At 58.4% G+C, this 19,744-nt stretch overlaps 1 protein-coding gene across 2 annotated transcripts; it reads right to left on the bottom strand.

The window, feature by feature from the left end:
• Window positions 1–1,502: 1,502 nt before the first annotated feature.
• UBE2I (ubiquitin conjugating enzyme E2 I) lies at window positions 1,503–16,328 on the bottom strand. Of its 2 annotated transcripts, none has more exons than XM_061208267.1 (7): window positions 16,214–16,328; window positions 10,688–10,763; window positions 10,433–10,516; window positions 9,401–9,473; window positions 4,821–4,930; window positions 4,617–4,696; window positions 1,503–2,128 (listed from the first exon to the last, which is right to left on the bottom strand). In XM_061208267.1, the coding sequence occupies exons 2-7, from the start codon at window positions 10,751–10,753 to the stop codon at window positions 2,065–2,067; spliced, it is 477 nt and encodes a 158-aa protein (XP_061064250.1). In that variant the 5' UTR covers window positions 10,754–10,763; window positions 16,214–16,328; the 3' UTR covers window positions 1,503–2,064. The 2 variants fall into 2 exon arrangements, with proteins under 2 accessions (XP_061064250.1, XP_061064251.1); XM_061208268.1 differs by lacking the exon at window positions 16,214–16,328 and adding an exon at window positions 14,104–14,769.
• Between the last annotated feature and the right edge of the window lie 3,416 nt (window positions 16,329–19,744).

The following is a 19,744-nucleotide window of genomic DNA, read 5'->3' as shown; positions in this document are numbered from 1 at the left end:
AAATGTTTTAATTAGAGGATTTTTAGATACAGTGGTTAATCTATTGCCCACAATTCCTCACTAATTATTAGGCACCTCATGCTGGGAACACACGCTCTTCCCTTACAGTAGAAACAGGATCATCGCATTTCATAGTTCTTGTGTTACAAGATTCACGTGTTTGTTAAGCCAAGGACTGTGGCACAAAAGGACATTTCATTAGCCGAAGTCACGACAATTTGCTAGAAACACTGATTACTTTAGAATGCTTTAACTAGAAAATATATTGAATTTCCATATATATTAACCATATACATGTATAACTATTACTAGGAGTAGTTCGGTCATTACAAAATAAGACATTCTGGGAGAGGCTACAAATACACAACCCGTTGGATCCCCCCAAGGCCCTCTGCGCCCAACACATTGCAGACATCAAACTGGGAGCTCAGCAACTCGACGCATCCAGCTCAGTGAGCTGGGAAGGAAGGCACTGGGGCCTTGAGCCATAAGCGCTGTGGGCTCAGGGCCCCCACCTTCCACCACGATCCTGTTGCTGGGCCACGTTTCCCAAGGTGAGCCTTGGCCCTTCCTGACCAGGGGCCCGGGTGACCAGTCCTCCTCGAGCTCCTATGGGGATCACCCTGCCCCTGGGTCTGTGGGCCGGAGCCACAGGTGCAAGGGTCCCCCAGCGAGGGTCTTCAGGGTGGGAGGGCAGGCCGGCTCCAGGCCTCGTTGGGACCCGGAGGCCAAGTACCCGCCTTGGCAGTGCCGGGGTGCAGGACACGGGCCCGGCCCCCTCTGCCACTTCCCGGCTCCATCTTCGGCACCTCCTGCTGAGCCGGGACCCAGGCCCGCTTCCGACAGCGTCGAGGATGTCGAAGTTCTGCAGCGGCCTCATCCGCAGTGCTTTGAGAGCGGCCTCCGGGCAGAGCAGGATCAGATGCTTCAGGAAAAGGGAAGAGCTTGAGGGGCAGGCGGTGGCCGGGTTGCTGCTCTTTCAGGCTGTCCTGGTGCCAGGACCACCTGCGTCTGGCGGGGACACGGGGACGCTGATGCGCGAGCACAGGAGTGGGGGTTGGTGGGAGTTGCGGGGAGGGATGGCGCAGGTGCTACATGTAGAGGCTGGGGCAGCTGCTGAGGCCAGGGCGCTGCTGGGCAAGAGGAGGCCACGCGCCTCACCCACAGGCTGGGCTCCACTGCCAGGGCCCAGCCACCCTCAGCCGCCTGCGATGGCACTGAGGGGGCGAGCTGCTTGAACGGCAGTCCTCCCCGGGCCCACCTGGCCTGGGTTAGGCATCTCGTCCTCCTGATGGCCCAGGCGGTGCAAGCTTTACAAGGGTCTCGATGCCAGTTCCAACCTGACCAGACCAGAACTCTCTAGCACTCTGCAACCCAGAGCCCCAGCATCGGGGGGGGACAGAATACACAGCACTATTTACAGAAGATGGGGCCGAGTGGGGGGTGCATGGGCACACTGAGGTCACCTCCTCACTTTTAATGATGATAATGCAACAAAAACCTTTATATAAACAGTTTATTTACTCTAAACAGCAACACAGACAAACGCCATATAAACACAAAGGAAGTGATGCGGAAACGCGACGCTGGCTGACTGTGGATCTGAGGCTCGTAAGCAACACAAGCCGGGCTCTGGGAGAGGAGGCGGCGGGGCAGGGCAGGTCTGATTTTCTGTTTCGTGCAGCCAGCTGAAGGCTAAGTGCAGCTCTAGACGGCGTGAAGCATGCCTGCATCCGCGAGCAAAGGAACTAGCTCCTTGGGACTCATTGAAGTATAAAAGTTTGTAATTTTACAGCAGTTGAAATACTGACATCAATATTAAAATAAAAGCAAGTTTTACATAACAATCAAAAATACAAAAGACTGAAGGAAGAGACCCTGTATGAAAAACTGGGCGATTCAGCGAGCCGAGACTGTACCAGTGGCGGAAATGGAAAATGGCGCCCGCCCAACCCTCCCCAGGTGACCAGTAATTGTAGAGAGCAACGTTAGATTTGCAAAAATGTTGTAAACAAGTTCTTGCCACACCAATCCCTTCCTTTTTATGATGCCACAGGTCGCTGCTTATGAGGGAGCAAACTTCTTGGCTTGTGCTCGAACCCTTTTCTCGTATTCCACTCTGTTTTGGCTGAGGAGGTCAAAAGAGAGACGTGTTAGAAGGTGCGGCCGCTGCCCGAGGGCGCCCAGGAAGCCTGGAGCGCGCATGGGTGAGGAGGTCTCCGGGGCACCGGTCCTGGGCCAAACTGGGAGGAGGGTGAGCCCTGTGGGTTTGCCGGTCTAGCCAGCGACCAGCAGCTTCTTTCCCTACCTCTGAGGCAGCATCCATCATACTCGTCACTGGAGGAAACAGATCTCCCAGTACCATCTGCTTCAAAACCAGACACAAACCTCTGGGGGGTTTGCCCTCGGCTCTCAGTACCGCGGGAGAAGGAGCGAGCAGCTTACGGCGGCCAGGCAGGACCCCAGCTGGGGCTCTAGGGTGAGAACCACCGCTGATAAAAGGGGCCAGCGTGCATCGCCCAGAGGGGAGACATTTGCAGACAGGGTTCCTGGACACCCAGTGCTGGGGCTGGTCAGTGACCCTCACGAAGGTGTGCAAAGCCCCTGATAAGAAAGTCAGGGGTCCTTCCAAGCTGTGCGGTGCAACCAGTGAGGCCCCTCAGAGCGCAGCCCACAGCCTGAGGCCGTGTAACCACAGCCCAGGCGTGGGGTGGCAGAAGCTCCTCAGCTGCACCACGGCACCAACGGCTCCAGTGCCCAGGACCCTGCCTGTGGCCTCCCTGGGGAATGGCTGCAGCGCCAGCAGCGGGAGAGGCAGAGCTGCCAGTGCAGCCCTGTGCTGGTCCGGCGCCAAGGAGGCTGGTGTGGCCCTGAGAGCTGGAAAGCGAGGTTACAGGACCAGTGCCTACAGTGGTCTGAGCGCACCCACCCCCGGCCCCTGACCTTTGACCCTGGCTCCCAGTGTTGTGTCAAGCCCAGGCCACCACAGCCCCAGGGCGGAGGCAGTGGCCGGGGGGCTTTGGAAGGAGTGGGCAGAACAGCCAAGTCCAGCTCCGCCACTGACCAACTGAAGGCCAGGACGGGGCTGCAGGCACCTGCCAGCGTAGGACGTGCCCTGTGACCTTTTAGAAGCAAGGTGGGAACGCGGGCAGACCCCACCAGCCTGGGCCAGCACCGACCACTCAACCAGAAGAGCCTCGGCGCCTGACGGTGCAGAGCCGTGTCCCATGGTACCTCGGCCACACACCGCTGCCACCAACACAGGAGACCCAGGAAAACCCGGCTCTGCTCTATGAGCAGCAAGGAGACATCTCGGGCTCGAGGGCCACGCGCCTCTGTCGCAAGGGCTCAGCTCAAACGAGTACCCCAGTGGCCTTATTTACAAAGGGTGCGGGCCAACGGGGCGCGGCAGTGAAAGCACACAGCGCCCAGCTTGAGGTCAGGGCAGGAGTTGCTCACGCTCCACTCGAACCACTGAGCAATGCCCCCTGGCGGGAAGCCCCAGGGAGGAGGCCAGATTGAAGTCCGGAGGGGGTGCGCCAGGGGGCTCTGGGACCTTGGCCCTGCCGGGGGGTGTCTTCTGCCCTTAGACAACACTGGGCTGGGCCCAGAGACCTGAGCCATCTTGGGAAGAGAAATACCTCTCCTGCAACGTGGTGCTTCTCTCGGGTGGACTCGGAACAGCTGGGGTGCCAGCTGCTCAGAGCAGCCCGAGGACAGTCTCAGCCTCCGCTTTACCCTCCACCTCCCACTCCAGATGCCCTCCAGGAAGGAACAGGCCCCTGCCTGGCCTCTCCCGAGGGCCAGCCCCTTGGATCCCAGGCCACTGGGGCACCTGGGCACTGTCCTCAGAAAATGCTACGCTCCGTTCCCCAGTTCCCCTCAGGTGTGGGCCTGGGTTTCTAAACGTGCGCAGATGGAGCAGTGGGCGTCAGGGCCCCAGCCTAGCTTAAGGCCCCGTCCAGACCAGCCTGGGGAGGACCACAGGCCCACGCGCCACGTTTAACCACTGCTCACCCCAACTACGTCATACCAGGCCTCCTCCCTCATCGTGGAGAGTGGACGCAAGACCCACGTGCCACGCGGGGAAGGACCAGGCATGGAGTGGACGCCTGGCACTGGGGGGTGGGGAGGTAGGGATCACAGCAGCTGGGTGGCCAAGAGCAACCTGATCATCACGCCCCCGCTGACCACCCCCATGGGAGGCACCACACCGAGGCGGGACCAGGAAGAGGGGCTGGAGATGCGGAGAGCAGCAGGAGGGCCGAGGTGGGAGGTCTGGGGTCCCTGGTTGAGCTGGGTTGTTGGACATCCCTCCCTCAGGGCCCCACTCAGGGCGACGTTCCCTCTGAGCTGGACCAGAGTCCCAGGGCCGGCCCGGCCACAGCTCAGACACAAAGTGGCCAACACCTGAGCTCCGCTTCCTGACAGCCCCACCCCGCCCGCCACGGGTCACCTGTTTCTACACACGCAGCTCCCGTGGCTGCAGGACAGCCTGGCTGCCGTGTCTCACCCCCCGACCGCTGCCTCCCAGCCAGGCTGTCAGGGGCAGCCTAGACCAGACTTCAGGGAGGCCAAGAAGAAGTTGCAGCAAACGGGGCTGGATTGCTACTAACCAGTAGATCGTGTAGGCCTCTGCTTGAGCTGGGTCTTGGATATTTGGTTCATTTAGAAGTTCCTGTATTCCTAATAAGATCTGCGTAAGAGACAAAACAAACACAGCAAGGTGGGAGGCCAGCGGGCTGAAAGGCAAACTTTCCCGGGATGGAGGACCACTGGCCCTCGGGCCCTGAAGGGTGGAGGGAGCTCGCACTCCATACCTGCTTAATCGTGATGGCCGGCCTCCAGTCCTTGTCCTCCTCCAGGATGGACAGGCACACTGTGCCCGAGGGGTACACGTTCGGATGAAATAACGGTGGTTCAAACTTGCCTGGAGCAAAGGGAATGAAAGAAACATGTTTCTGGTGGCAGGTGTCTTCCTACCAAGTAACGTCCTGCCCTGACGGTGCCTCACCCCCTACACTGGGGCACCTGGCTGGTCACCAGGCACCTGGCCAAGAACTACTTAGAAAAACAAAACTGGGCCCTAGGTGGGAGGAGGTGGGAGGAGTAAGCAGTCACCTTCCTGACAGACTCAGAGGGGAAGCCACGTGCTCCCAGGACCCCACCCGGGGTGGCTGGCATTCAGAGCACAGAGCCCCGGACGGCTGCCCCCATGTCCTCCCAGCCAGGCTGTGGCCTGACTCAGGAAGATGGGAAGGGGCCACTGCAGCAGGTGAGGAGGGTCCTGCAGGAGAGCCAAGGGCAGAAACTCAGAGGCCCTTCCAAACAAGTGGCCATTTTCAAAGCAGATCATCCTGCTTCAAAACAGAGGCTTTTAGGACCCCACATTCTTTCTTCAAAAACAAAATAACACAAAGCAAAAAAAATTAATTTTCTTAAAAAAAAAGAAAAAAGAATACATGTAAGAAATTTGAAAACATAAAAGAGCAGAGAGCAGGAGGGACTTCCCTGATGGTCCAGTGGTTAGGACTCTGCGCTTCCACTGCAGGAGATGTGGGTTCAATCCCTGGTTGGGGAACTAAGATCCTGCATGCCTTGGGACACGGACAAAAAGAATAAAGAAAAAAGGGGAGAAAAAAAAAAAAAAAAAAAGGCAGGACAAAATTGCCGTAATGAGCCCCACCCAGGGTCTGTTAACTCACCTAACGTGTTAGTGTTTTTCTCTCATCTGGGTGCCTTCCCCCTTTCTCTTGATTTTTAAAACATTATTTAATTATACCCAAAAAAGTTCAGCAACTGTAGTACACTTGATGAATTACCAAAAATGAACACACCCACTCATACCAACAGCTTCCAGAAAACTCCCTCCCTCACCTGCCTCATTATCCCAACTTGTACACCTGCCCCGCCCCCAGACCAGGACTCGCAGCTCTACACCCAGGGGTCAGTTTGCACCTTGCTGCCGCACAGGGCTCGCTGGGAGAAGCTGCCCATGGACTTGTCCACCCCACCGTAGGTGCACATCTGAGCTACTACGACTGAAGCTGCAAACACTCCTGAACGTGAATTCTGGTGCACGTGTGTATTTCAACGTGAAAATGCTTGGTTGCAAGGTGTCCGTGTTGAACTTGAGTAGATACTGCTCATTTCCACAGCGGCTGTACCAACTTACATGCCACCAGCAGGGTCTGCATGCTCCCACACTTTGTGACTTTGCCAGCCCCTGGTGGTGTCAGCCACCCTGATAAATGACAGTGGTTGCCTCTCATGGTTCTGATTTGCATTTTCCTTTCACTCCCTGCAACACACTTGCTGCTTCTTTGGAGAAGCTCTTCTTTAAACCTCTCACACGCTTTTCTTGTTGACTTGCAGATGCTCTTTATATACGCAGGACACAGGGCCTTTGTCAGTTATTTGTCTCCCAGCACCCCCCCAGCCCCTCACCCCCGTCTCAGGTCACTGGCTGCCTTCCCTCTGCACCAGGTCACCCTCCTGACTCCTAACACTGCCATCACATGGACTGCTGACCTCCACAAACGGAACCTGGTCCAGCTCCTCGGCATCTGGGAGACTCACTCATGTCACGAACACTCACAGACTCTTCCTTCTCTCTGCTGCAGACTGTCCCACTGTTCATCTGTCTGTTCTACTGTGAACAGACACCTGCGCTGCCCCCAGCTTTTTCTGGACACACGCCGCCCAGGCCTTTCGGTGTGCACACTTTCACTGGGTCTCTCCTCAGTGAACAGCTGGTCCCAGGGCAGGCGTTAAGTGCGGCCTCAGTAGACAAACTGAGAGCTTTCCGAGGGAAGTGCTCTCTAGAGCTGGCCCCTCCCTCCCCGCTGCCTGCCTGTTCCCGCTGGGTTGTCACTTGCAGTGTCTGGTAATGAGGTCAGGCACCTTCCCCTGTGCCCACTGGCTGGGTGGAGAGCCTCTTTTGTGAAGGGCCTGAGCTAATGGCGGTTTGCCCTTTCTCACTGAAGTGCAGATGCTCTTGATGTATTTGGAACGAGAACTGACAAACACATCCCATCTTTCTCCTCCTCACTCTCACTGGTGTCTCCTGGTGAGGAGATGGTCTTGATTTAAATGCAGTCCAGCTCATCCTTTCTCTCCTTATGGTTAAAGTGCTCTCAGCCCGCCCACGTGATGGAGCGGTCCTCCCGTCTCCTCCACAGCTGTACTTCCCACTGGGCACCAAGATCCACAGGAGAGCAAGCTCTCCTTCCACTGGGCCCCCACGCCTCCCAGAGTCCTCTGTCATCAGCCAAGCCTGTATACGGCTGGCCTCTCTGGACTCTGCCTTGCAGGCCTGCATCTCAGTGTCCCTGCAGCAGGTCTCAGCCCGCTTTCCATCTTGCCGTCCTACGGGTCTGGGTGCTCTTCTCACCCAAGCAGCCTCAGCCTAGGCCTCACAATCCCCCCCCACAAATCTCCAAGGGCATGGTTGTTCTCAGCACCCTGCATTTCCTGCACTTTAGAGTCTGCGTGACAGTTTCCAAAAAAGTCTACTTGTGTTGTGACTGGGATCACACTGAACCTGCAGAAGAGCTGGGAGAGAACAGGCACATGCACTCACAGTCTTCCGAGCTGTGCACACAGCCTGTCCTGCCAGGGATCGAGGCTGCCTCTGATCCTTGCAGAAACGTCTGATCATTTTCAGCGGAGAGGTCTTTTTTGTTGGCCACGCCTCGGGGCTTGTGGGATCTTAGTTCCCAGTGAAAGTTGGACCAGAGAATTCCCTTTTAAATTTATATTTATTTATTATTTTTTTGGCTACATTGGGTCTCAGTTGCAGCACGTGGGATCTTTGTTGGGCATGCAAGATATTTCGTTGCAGCGTGCAGGCTTCTCTCTAGTTGTGGTGTGCGGGTTTTCTCTCTCTAGCTGTGGCACGCAGGCTCCAGAGGGCGTGGGCTCTGTAGTTTGCGGCACGCAGGCTCAGCAGTTGTGGTGCGCGGGCTTAGCTGCCCCGCAGCATGTGGGATCTTAGTTCCCTGACCAGAGATCGAACTCATGTCCCCTGCATTGGAATGTGGATTCTTTACCACTGGACCACCAGGGAAGTCCCCCCTCTTTTAAATTAAATAAAAAGTTTTGTGAATTAGTCTTTTATTCAGCAATCTTAGACTCAGAGAAAGATTGTCTGCAGTCTTGTCTTCCAGTTCTTCTGCTGGGATTTCTTTTTCTTGCCTGGCTCTATCTTCTTGGAATTCCAATACAATGTAGAATAGAAGTGATGAAAGTAGCTACAATGTCTCATTTCTTGATTAAAGATATTCTTTTTTAAAAAATTAATTAATTTTTTTGGGCAGCATTGGGTCTTTGCTGCTGCGCACAGGCTTTCTCTAGTTGCGGCGAGAGGGGGCTACTCTTTCGTTGCAGTGCGCGGGCTTCTCATTGCAGTGGCTTCTCTTGTTGCGGAGCACGGGCTCCAGGCACGCGGGCTCCAGAGTGCAGGCTCAGTAGTTGTGGCACATGGGCTTAGCTGCTCTGCAGCATGTGGGATCTTCCCAGACCAGGAATCAAACCCATGTCGCCTGCGTTGGCAGGCGGATTCTTAACCACTACGCCACCAGGGAAGTCCCTGATTAAAGATATTCTTTAAGGTAATACCTGTATGTGGCAAAAAAATTCAAACAGCAAAGAACCACCCCAAATGAAATAAGTCTCCATCCCAGTGGTTAACTGTTAGTTTTAGAAATTCTTCTGGTTGTGCCTTTATAACAGACATCTTGAATTACTGACCACCAGAGTGAACACTGACACAGTCTTGCCCCACCACGTGCCGGGGGCACTCTTCACATGCTGGGGCATGCGTTAACACACCCAATTGACCAGACACAGATAGCATTTGCTGATTTCCAGCTACAAAAGGGGAGGGACCTGGGGCCCCTTCTGAGTTTTGCTGAAATGTGTTCCCACGGTCTGGCCACAGCACTATCTCAGATGCAGCCTCGGCCCTTTCTTCCTGCCGCCTTCTCTGGAGACTTCAGCACGCTATCCACCCAGGGTGCACACGCTGCACCACATAAGTATCAAATTCTAACAAGCAACAAAACCCTCTGGGGGGTGAGGCTCTGGACCGCGGTCCTTCTGCACGTCTACCCCATCCAGGGCTGGAACTTGGTGGCACTAAGGGCCCACCTCCCAGTGATGAGAGCTGGGATTCTGGGTCTGACACTGGGCCTATTATGTGCACCTCCAGCCACTGGGCGGTACAAACAGACTCAAATCCAGAGCCAGTCCCAAGGATCAGAGTCCCTGGAGCCACCCCAGGAGCAGAGCAGGACATAACTGAAGCTCCACAGGCCCAAGCTCTCTGAAGAGGACCTTAGATCTCTCTGCTAGAACAAGGCAGAAGCCAACCGACTTCTGAGGACTGCGTTCTACTTACATTTCGGAGGTGAAGATGGATAATCGTCTTTGAACAGCATCCGTAATTTAAACAAGCCTCCTTCCCACGGAGTCTGTTGGGAAATAAAACTGTGATCAGGTGTGCTGCGGGCCTCTGCGGCGGGCTGGGCCCAGGAGGGGCAAGGGGCTTGCTCCGGCTGCACCCCAGGACGGTGAGAGCCCCCCAGAGGCGGCTCCTAATGGCTCACAGCCCACCACCAGGACTGTTGGGGCCTCCATGACCCCGAGTTGGAAAGGGCCTTCCCTGGAGAGACAGGAGGCCCTGGGGGGCTCCCCCCAACACTGAGTGTGTACAGTGAAGACTTGGCAGGGGACTCCCCTGGGGGGCATTCTGCGAGGCTCCTCCCTCAGGTCCCATGGGTCCCTGGGCAACCTCCCAGTTCCACAGCCCAGCACCCCTCCCCACCCGCCACCCCCAGGCCTACTCCTGCTGTATGTTTACAACCAACCATGGATAGGAGAAAATGGAGACGATGAAGCCCTGTCATCACCCAGACACCTCAGGAGTCTCCTCCTTCCTTCCAGTTCACCCAAGAAGAGACCCTCCCTCCCAAACGCTTCCAACGTGCCAGTCCTAACGGACCCAGGCACACTCAGGTGAGCGGAGGCAGCACCGTGGCCCATGAGTGCAGGACACGCGGGGCCCCACATGGCTGTCTTAGGTGGCTGATGCCTGGCCTCTGTGTCTAAGGATCTGCAGGTGTCCCAGGCTCAAGACCCACACCCCCCGCGCCCCAGAGCAACGCCATGTCCGGGCTGCTTCAACCTCAGCCCCCCTCCACCCCCTCCAGGGCTCCTCCTGCTCCTGGGACGTGGCAGGGGGGCTGCATGATGCCACCCTTCCCCATCTGCTACAGCCCAGCTCCTTTCTGAATTAAGACTGCCCAGAGGGCCACATGTCACCCTAACCTTGTCCCCCTGGCCAGGGGATGGGACCACGGCCCGCGTGACCATCACAATCATCACACACACTTGAACCTGAGTCCTTCTGAAGGGGGGCAGCCCCTCTTACCCCCTTCTTCCCGGGAATGGCGCACTCCCAGTTCATGAGGTTCATCGTGCCGTCGGGATTTTTTGTTGGGACGGCCACAAAACCCTGAGAGGAAACAACACAGGGCACATCAGTGCCATGGCAGCCGGTTCCCTGCTCCCGGGATAAACCCGCCAGCATCAGCCCAGAGGCCAAATGGCCAACCCACAGGGACCTGAGGTTCTCGTCAAGGGGAAACCATCACCCTGCCACACGCAGAAGTAAAGCTTTCCTTACAAACGGGTGGTCTTTTCTCCAAGCTTTCCTCTCCTGGGCGAGTCTGCTGAGGGCGATCCCCGACATGTTTGCGTCCCTAGAAGAGACAGGCAGAGTGTGCGATGAGCACCGGCAGCCGTGGGCCCTCTGCCCCCTCACCCCGTACCCGGCCCAGCCCAACAGACTCGCTTCCAAGAAGCAGGGAAACCAAGGCTCCCACCCGGCCCCACATGCCACTCTGGACAAGCTGTCACGGCTCCCCCCACCCCGGGGGGGGGGGCACTCCCAGCCTCCTGGTGCAGGCAGCTCACCAGGGAAGAGGGAGCGGGTCTCCCATCCCCGGGTCCCCATGGCATGCGCTGTGACCTGCATTTCATGGTGACACAGAGCTCCAGAGAAGCAAAGCCCCAGGCCCAGGTCACACAGCTGCCAGGTGCTGCGTGGGGAGGGGGCGCCGTGCACTCCCAGCAGCTACCTGCCCACTAGCCCTGCCCTCTTTGTCCTGTGGCACCCGCTGGAGTGACAGGAACCCCAATTCCACCAGACTCCGTAGCAGAGGCAGGGACAAGATGGGGACGTCCAGAGCGCGGGCCTGAGACCTGGGAGGGGCAGTCACTGAATGCTCCCCTTTGCCAGTGCAGGGACGTGGGGGTGCTGGCAGGCCTCCGGCCCAGAATCGGAGGCTCAGAATCCAGACTCAGGCCCGGCCAGGAGGAGAGCCCTGGTCCTGGAAGGCAACCAAGAGGAAGGCAGCCCTGGGCAGAGAGCAGTTTAACCATGCAAGGGGTGGGGGCTGCGCAAGTCCAGAGGCAGCACCCCCCCACCCCAGCATCCAACAGACCCACCTGACACCAGGCCTGGGGGCTCGGGCCTTCCCTGGCCCTTGCCACTTTCTCATCCTACAGCCCCACCCTAGGACCCGCTGCCACTCTGCCTGTTGTGAGTGGGCCAAGACCTGTCTCCCAGTGACTTTGGGGAAGTCAACAAAAGGGGGAGCAGGCCCTGCAGCCAGGCTACTCAAACTCCTGGTCTCTCCAGAATATTGGCTCCCCTGCACCTCTGGACCACAGACCCTCAGGGCTTGGCGGCATCAGCCATTCAGATTCATTGCCCGGAGCCGTCAGCCCATCTCCCAGGTGCTGCTGATGCAGCATACAGACCAGACCAGGCATGTGGCACTCTATCGTAACCCCTGCTGCCCTCGACCTCCTTCTGCCCACGAGAACGCGACCCTGAGGGACTTCCCTGATGATCCAGTGGTTAAGAATCTGCCTTCCAGTGCACAGGACGCGGCTAAGATCCCTGATGGGGGAACTAAGGTCCCATGTGCCGCGGGGCAACTAAGCCCACACGCCACAACTAAGACCAGAAAACTTGCTGGAGAATTTGATCCCAAGTATGTTTGCTGGTCTTCAGAGTCCATGGGAACATTAAAGATACCCTGAATCAAGTATTTCCATTAAGCAAGCCTTTAACAAGACCGAGGAGAGTGAATCCTACACGTGCATGGCCGGTGGCTTGCCCCCACCCTGCAGGCTTGCACTGGAGGGCCTGGGGACAGGCCCCCTCTGCACCTCTGGCAGGGAAGAGGTCCAGCACCTCGAGTTCCCTCGGACAACACAGGGCACCCTCCGCAACCACAACACGGCTCTCAACCAGGCACAGAAGAACAAACTTCTGACAAACACAGAACTGGAAACCAGCCGTGCTTCCCAGCTGTGCCGGCCCTGACCCAAAGTTGGGGACCACCAAGCCCGTTCTAGACATGAGAAGGGAAGATCAGAAGTAACCTGCCCACTGAGGGAGGAGCCTCAACTCAAACCCAGGGGGTCTTCCCACTCCCGGCAGGAGGGCTGCTCCTCTCTGCAGCCCCTGCCTCATAATCACTCCTGCAGCCCCCTCCCTTGGCTCAGGCTGACCCCCAAGTGCTCCAGCAATCCAAATCAAAACCTTGTCCCAGCATCTGCTGGGACACTCTGCCCCCAGGCCTCAAACAACACAAACACGCCCACGTTCCTGCAGGAGAGGTGGGGTCAGGTCAAAAATGCAACAGCAGACCAGCCGATCAGTGGGGCCCTGGGCAGCTACCTCACTGGGCACCGGTTACAAGGGCACGTCCCCAGGCCCAGTGGCCCCATGGAGCCAGGAACTCTGCGGAGATCTGGCTCTTGGACGACTCCCCAAGAAGTCAGCATAGCTGGGGGGGGGGGGCAGGTTTGGGATGGCCACCGCAGCCTCCAGCATCACCCAGGAGCCCAGGTCCCAGGAAGTGGGGTGAGTTACTGCAAAACACCAGAGCAACGGGATGTGGTGTGTCATCAAGAAACACATATACTCATGTCATCGTGAAAAAAAGCGAGGATCAAAAATCAAAGCCCGGGCTTCCCTGGTGACACAGTGGTTAAGAATCCGCCTGCCAATGCAGGGGACATGGGTTCGAGCCCTGGTCGAGCACATGCCACGGAGCAACTAAGCCCCTGCACCACAACTACTGAGCCTGCACTCTAGAGCCCGTGCTCCACAAGAGAAGCCACAATGAAAAGCCTGCACACGGCAACGAAGAGAAGTCTCAGCTCGCCACAACTAGAGAAAGCCCGCGTGCAGCAACGAAGACCCAACACAGACAAAAATAAATAAAATAAATATTTATATTTAAAAAAAAATCAAAGCCCCCCACTCAGCAGGCATGGTGACAGGAGCTGTTGCCCTGGCGGCACTCTGACCCGAGCACACCTTCTAAAAGGCTATAACCCTGCCCAACCTCAAGATTAAGTCCAAGACAAGTAACACCAGGCCTGCACCCAAAACAGAATTTCTCTTTGCCACCCCCCAACCCCAGAGCTCTGGTCTGCCCGCTTCCTCCCCATCCGTGGACCCGACCGTCAGGAACATGTCTAGGATCTCCTTCCCTGGATGGGACACCTCTGTCCGCTATTTTCATTCATTCATGCAACATAAATTGAGAAATGGTATGAGTGTCGCTGCCCAGACGGCTGACATGGGGAGAAGTGCTAGGTGCCAGGAGACACAAAGCAGGACGACTACGAGATGGGCGGCACCTGGGTCCTAATGGTGGTAAGGTGGCCACCTGGACACAGCCTGCAGCAATGGGCTCAGTGCAGGAACAGAAGAAAGAGCCGGAAGGGTGGGCACTGGTCCTGAGGGCCTGGGATTGCTTGAGGGAGGCGGGGAGACGCAGGGGATCAGGGCACAGGAGAGTGCCAGCCGCTTTTGTCTTTAAGACTCTCTCTTGTCAGAGGCTAGGGCAGTAACCCCAAAGTCTGAAAAACCTTCATTCCTGAGACTTTCTCAAACCCTTCAAATGGCTCTTCTAAAGAGAACTCAACCCCACCTCATCCCCAGGGCTGGTGGGAACGACCCCCCCCCCCCACAGGGGGCTTGAGGGATGTGGAGAATGTCCACAGCAAGCCCCTCACCAGCCAGGGCAGAGCACGCAGCATAGGCTGGCGGCCACCTCTGAACTAATGAACGCAGAAGTTCAGCAGCAGAAGACAAGCAGCTGGCGTGAGGTTCCTGAGTCTGCGCTCGGCCAGGTGTCAAGACTGGTTTCTGGAGCCCCAGGGCAGCACTCTGGACGCCGAGGATCCGTGGATTCCGGAATGGGCAAGCCAGCACTCGGGCGGCTCTGGAGGGGCAGGGCTGGGCGAGGACGCAGGAGAGGCCAGCAGGGCAATCCTGAGCACTGCCTGTCTGCTGACCGCGTGCCAGGACCCCGCCACAGGCCACCTCTTCTGCGGACAACGGACAAAGCTGCCTCTGCAGGCCCTGTCCAAGCACCAGCTGTGGTTGTCTCAGGTGCGAAAGGTAATGGGGGGTGGGTCCCCAAACGAGTTCCTGCAGCCCCTTCCTTAGGGGTGCCAATGGACCAGAGCGGGAACCAAAAAGACCGCTTCCACCACCAGGGCAAACAGCCACAGGTGCACACCTGCACTGTCCCAGGCAGAGGTCTGGCCTCCTGCTCCCCAGAAGAAAGCAGCCAATTTGGTACATTTTAATTACAACATGGAGCCATTCCTTCAGAATCCCACTTAGGATCGAATCTGCCTTCCCCAAACGACAGAGAGGCACTTAAGGAGCAGTTAAGTGTTACTAGACACTTTAGAACAGCAAAATCATTAAGATATGAAGATAAGATATCTATGAACTGCTAGAGAGAGCCTGCAGGGGAGAACCCGGGTTCTCCAGGGAGACCCTGGAAATCTGCCGTCATCTTCCAGATCAGGCTGTACTTGAACCCGCTCTTCTAGTCGACAGCACAGACTTCAGAGCCACTTACTGGCTGCACATGTGGGCGAGTGGCTTCTCTCCCCCACCCTCAACCTTCTCACCTGTAAAATGGACAATAGCACTGTGACCCCCCCACAGGTTGGCCGGGGATGAAACTGATAAAGGATCAGCAGCCCTGGATGGGTCTTTTTCACCCAAACGTAAACTCCCCAGGGGAAGGCACTAGTTTCACCTGATGCAGGCACCCTGCACTCAGGAGACAATCCAGAGCAGGCCCTGTTCTTTCCTGACATTACTTCCTAGGACCCCAGGCCGTTTCTGAAGCAAGGCCCCAAACCCCCAGCAAGACTCACCAGGCAAAGGTGCAACAAGATACAGAATTCACGCCTAAACCACCCGAAAGGCCATAAACAAGTCAGGACAAACTTGGGATCCATCTCCCTTTTCTGCTGGGTAGGTTTTCTATCCAAAGGCACGGTTTCCTTAAGAGCAAGAAACATTTAGGACTACAGGCTTTAAAAGGAGACCAACAAAAGCCAGCTCCGCAAACACAGAACAGTAACTTTGCTAACTGAGGAACTAAGCTTACTTCCAAATCATACAAACCAGACCAATTAATTCCGTGATTTAGGAGCAGGTGCTGGTCGTTACCATGACCCCAGCTAATCATTGCCTCGCCTTCCTCCTACTCGCCTAACTACCAGTTCCAGCCTCCGTGCAATTGGTACAAAGCAGGCTTGGGAGTAAATCTCCCCGTTAAGGGGAGCGCTAACACTCAGTGTCCCACCAACTGGGAGCGGAGCTCCGGAGGCGCAAGAGCTCGGACTTGTTTTCATTTCTAGGCATCACACGCCACCCCCCAAACGCGCCCGCGCTTCTGCAGCGCGCGGCTTTGCACTCTTTGTGCGGTGCGTCCTCTCCCGGGCTGGAACGCGCCACAGGTTCGCGCGCACACCTTGACCCCGGAAACGCTCCGCCTTGGCGGAGGGCTCGGCGCTCCTGTCACCGCAGCCCGAGCGGCGGCCGCCGTCTGCGGCCCCGGACGCGACCCGCGCGCCGCGACCTGCCCGAGCGCGCGCCCGAGCGAACGTCCCCCGCCCCCCCGGGCGGCGGCTCGGGCCGCGGGCCGGTGAGCCCAACGGGCCGGCCCCCGCCACGGCGTCAGCAGCCCGGGGCGGGCCGGTTCCCGGGAGCGGGCCGGGCCGCGGGCGGAGGGCGCCCGCCCGGCCGGGCCCGACGGCGGCGGAGGCCGCGGCCCGCCGAGGCCTGGCCCCCGGCCCGTCCGCCCCGCGCGCTCACCTCGGGCGGCCGCGGCCCGGCGAGCGAGGCGGACGAGGCGGCGGCGGCGGCGCTCCCTTTGTCTCGGGACTTCCCTCCCGAGCCCGCTCCGCGCGCAGCCCGAGCGCTCGAGGACCCCGGCGCGGGCGGGGCGGGGCGGGGCCTGCGAGGCCTGCCCGCCGCGTGCCTGCCCCGCAACCCGTTGCCGCCGCCACACGCCCCGCGCCGCCCGCTAGGCAGTTCGCCGCCCGCCGCCCGCGTTGCGCCGCCGCGCGCCCGCGCCCCGGGCCCGGCCTGGGAGCCCGGCCCGGGGGCGGCTTTCCAGTCAGGCGGCGCCCTGGACACCTGCGCCCTTAAAGGAGCCGCGTCCCCGATGTGAGGGAGCGTCTGCAAACTCCCCTTCGCGGGGCACGCGTCCACCCGAGGACACACCGGCGAGCGGCGGGGGTAACGGGGAGGCCGAGATCTCCAAGGTCTCCCCGGATGCCCCGCGGGCACCTCCCCGGGCACGGCTCCCAGAGGTCTCCTTGAGGCTAGGATCCGGGGCCGGGGAGCAAAGACCACTGAGGCCTAGGGATCCCCGAAGCGTCGCAGCAAGGTGACGATCCCTCGCGTATGGCACGCTGTGAAGCCCCTTGCAATTGGCCAGTTCGGGGCTCTGGGCGGGGCGTTTATCGAATCTGCCCAATGAGCAGACCCCGTACAAAAGGCCGAGTGCTGGCCCGACCGACGGAAGGAGAAGTGCGGCCGCTCCCTAACCCGGGGGCTGGCCCTGGGGGGAGGGGCGTTGGGGGCTGCGAACGGGTGGGGGAGGGGAAGGGAGGCCGGCTCCGGTCTCGGGTCCACGCTGAACCTGGGTGCGAACGCGGGTCCTTCCCGGCCACGCTGGGCGCCTCCCCGTCGGGCGGCCCCTGACCCCTGCCCCCCGGCTCGCGGTGGGAGAGGGCGCTTTCCAAGGTCAGGCCGCCCCGCCCTTGGGCGCTTTGGGATCAGGTGGCGAGAGGTGTCCCGGGCCCCGACCCGGGCCGCGCGGCCGGTGCAGGGCTCCTGGCGGCCCTGGACAGCAGAGGGGGCTTGCTTTCATTCACTGCTTCTTTCCTTTTCACAGTCTCCCTCTGTCTCCTTTCTCCTTCCTCCTTCCTCCCTCCATTTCCTTGCATTCCCCCTCCCCATCCCAGTCCCCTAGTTGGCACTGTGCTGAGACTGTTGGCCTCCAGGGCAGGGACCCTAGGTCTGGTGTCCCAAGGCCCACATCTGGCCCAAAGCTCTCAGCGGGTGTTCAGTGGATGAATTGCGTGTGCTCCCAGCAGTTCTGTTATTCTGGGGGAGTACAGTGAGGAAGGCCACAAGCCCTGAGATGGGGGGTGGGCAGCGGTGTGTGTGTCGGGGGTAGTCTGCTGGGTCTGGTGGCTCTGTTGGGCTGGAGAGGGGGGGTCTGTCTAGGGTACCTCCTGGTCAGCAGTAGCCCAACGAGAGGGCCTGGCTATAGTGATTGGGGTCCCAGGTAACAAAGGCCAGAGGGCCCGGCCCCCTTAAGCCGCATGTGAGCATTCCAAGTCTCTCCTAGGCTCTGAAGTCCAGAGGGGCTGCCCACTCCTGGGTCCCCACAGTGACCCAGCGTGGGCCTGGTCTGATGTGCTGCCTCTCTTTGTCCCTCCACTGAGGCAAATGCCAGGATCAGGGATTGTCTGAGACATCTGTTCTCTGGGTCCCCAGCCCTGGTTCGCTGGCTCTGAGTGGTCCTGGAAGTGTGCATTTTAACAAGTGCCCCAGGTGGGCCTGCCGCACAGCACCTGGCTGCAGAGCTACACTTTGAGGAACCCCAGGAGCATGGGCCTCAGGTGCCAGTGCCATCTTTCTTGTGAGGATACCAGGAGGTTTGCACAGGGCTGCATGAGGAAGGCACCCAGCAAGTAGCGGTGGCCAGTGAAAGGTGGTGGCCATTGCTGGAGGAAGGAGAGGAGAACTAGGGGCCCACATGGGCTCTGCACAGCCAAGGGGGCAAAGAGAGGGTAGGGCTCACAGTGAGGTGGGGGGAAGTGGGCTGGAGGGGTGATGGTGGGTATAGTGTGAGGAGGCAGACTGGAAGTGGCATGTGGTTGTGGAGGGCCTGGGCCTGATCCTGTGGGCCATGGGGAGCCATAGAAGGTTGTGGAGCAGGAGATGCAAGACAAGGTCCTGGTTCTTTGTGGTGAGGGGACACCCGGAGGTGGCGGAGGTGTGGCCCTCAGCCCAGGTGGCTGAGTTCCAACCATCAGAGAGAACTCCTATCCCAGTGGAAGGTGGTGTGGGGTCCTCATGCTGGGGGGCAGAGAGGGTGCTGGGATCGTTGGAGAGAGGAGGGACGTTTAGCTGGAGGGTGGGTTGGAGGAGGGCAGGGGGTGGGCAGGCTCTGGAATCCTCAGCCTTCAGAAGCCTTCTGTGGAATCCTCAGCCTTCAGAAGCCTTCTGTGAGCAGCCTGCACCCCTGCACACAGGTTCTCCATGGTGGCCTCTCGGTGGTCCCCTCATCAGTCATTCACAAACGTGTATCCAGAACTGATACTCCGTGAAGAAGCACACTGCCGTGTTGTAGGTAGGGCCACATGGCATGGAACAGGGGGTGACATCCAGGAACTGAGAATGGCCCCCCACTGACAGCCAGCAAGAAAGCAGGGACCCCAAGTCTTCAATAGCAAGAAGCTGACAGCTGCCAACAACCAGGGAGTCTGCGGGAGACCCTGAGCCCCAAGAGGACGGGAGAAGGCGACTCCAGTCTTCCGAGACCCTGAGCAGGGGACCCCACTAAGCCAGGGCTTCTGATGCACAGAAACCAAGATTTTTTAAAAAAAGGTGCCTTCTTTAAAGCCACTGAGTTTGTGGTGACTTGTTACACAGCAAGCGCTGACTAAAGCACCTGGTTTAGACAGAGAGGTCTCTGAGGAGGTGACCTCCAAACAGTCCTGTGGGGAGGGCTGGGGGAAGAGCCTTCCCGGCAGAAAGAGCGGGAGGTGGGGTGAGTAGGGAAAGGCCAGTGTGTATGGGGCAGAGCAAGCAGGGGGGAGGGGAGGAGGGGAAGGGGTGGGGTGGGACAGGCAGTTGAGACCAGACCACAAGTGACATTTCCACTGTGCTGGGGAGTTTGCTGTGTCCAAAGTGCAACAGTTCTCGTGAGAGAGGGGGGATTTGATTGGGTCCAGCTCCCTGGGTACAAAGGAGAAACTGAGGCTTGCAGAGGGGGAGGGCTTTGTAGAGTGTCAGTGAATATAAAGCCCTGGGGAAGGATTCTGGCTGACTGAGCCAGGTCATGTGCCCACCATGTGGGGAGGGGGTAAGTGTGATTGGGAGCTGCCTAGAGTAGGGGCAGCACCCCCAGCTCCCCTGGGTGCCTGCTGAGGGTTAGGCCATGGGAGGGTTGTGTGCAAGGGCTGCTGCTCCAGGGGCTGGGTTGAAAAGGAAGAAAGTCCACATGCAAAAGAGTGAAGTTGGATCCCTACCTCACACCACGTACAAAACCAACTCAAAGACCTAAACATAAGAGCTAAAACTATAAAACTCATAGAAGAAAACGGG

Source organism: Eubalaena glacialis, chromosome 13 (genome assembly GCF_028564815.1).
Source record: "Eubalaena glacialis isolate mEubGla1 chromosome 13, mEubGla1.1.hap2.+ XY, whole genome shotgun sequence".
NCBI lineage: Eukaryota > Metazoa > Chordata > Mammalia > Artiodactyla > Balaenidae > Eubalaena > Eubalaena glacialis.
Note: the sequence above shows the minus strand (reverse complement) of the source record. Positions and strands in the feature narration are given on the sequence as shown.

What these genes read in the sequence shown, in the direction of transcription:
- UBE2I (XM_061208267.1), bottom strand. Translation starts at nt 10,753, where the DNA reads ATGTCGGGGATCGCCCTCAGCAGACTCGCCCAGGAGAGGAAAGCTTGG. An exon ending in CGGCCATCACGATTAAGCAG is followed by an intron (nt 4,697 to 4,820) that starts GTATGGAGTGCG and finishes TCTCTTACGCAG; the next exon opens with ATCTTATTAGGAATACAGGA. An exon ending in GAGGCCTACACGATCTACTG is followed by an intron (nt 2,129 to 4,616) that starts GTTAGTAGCAAT and finishes TGACCTCCTCAG; the next exon opens with CCAAAACAGAGTGGAATACG.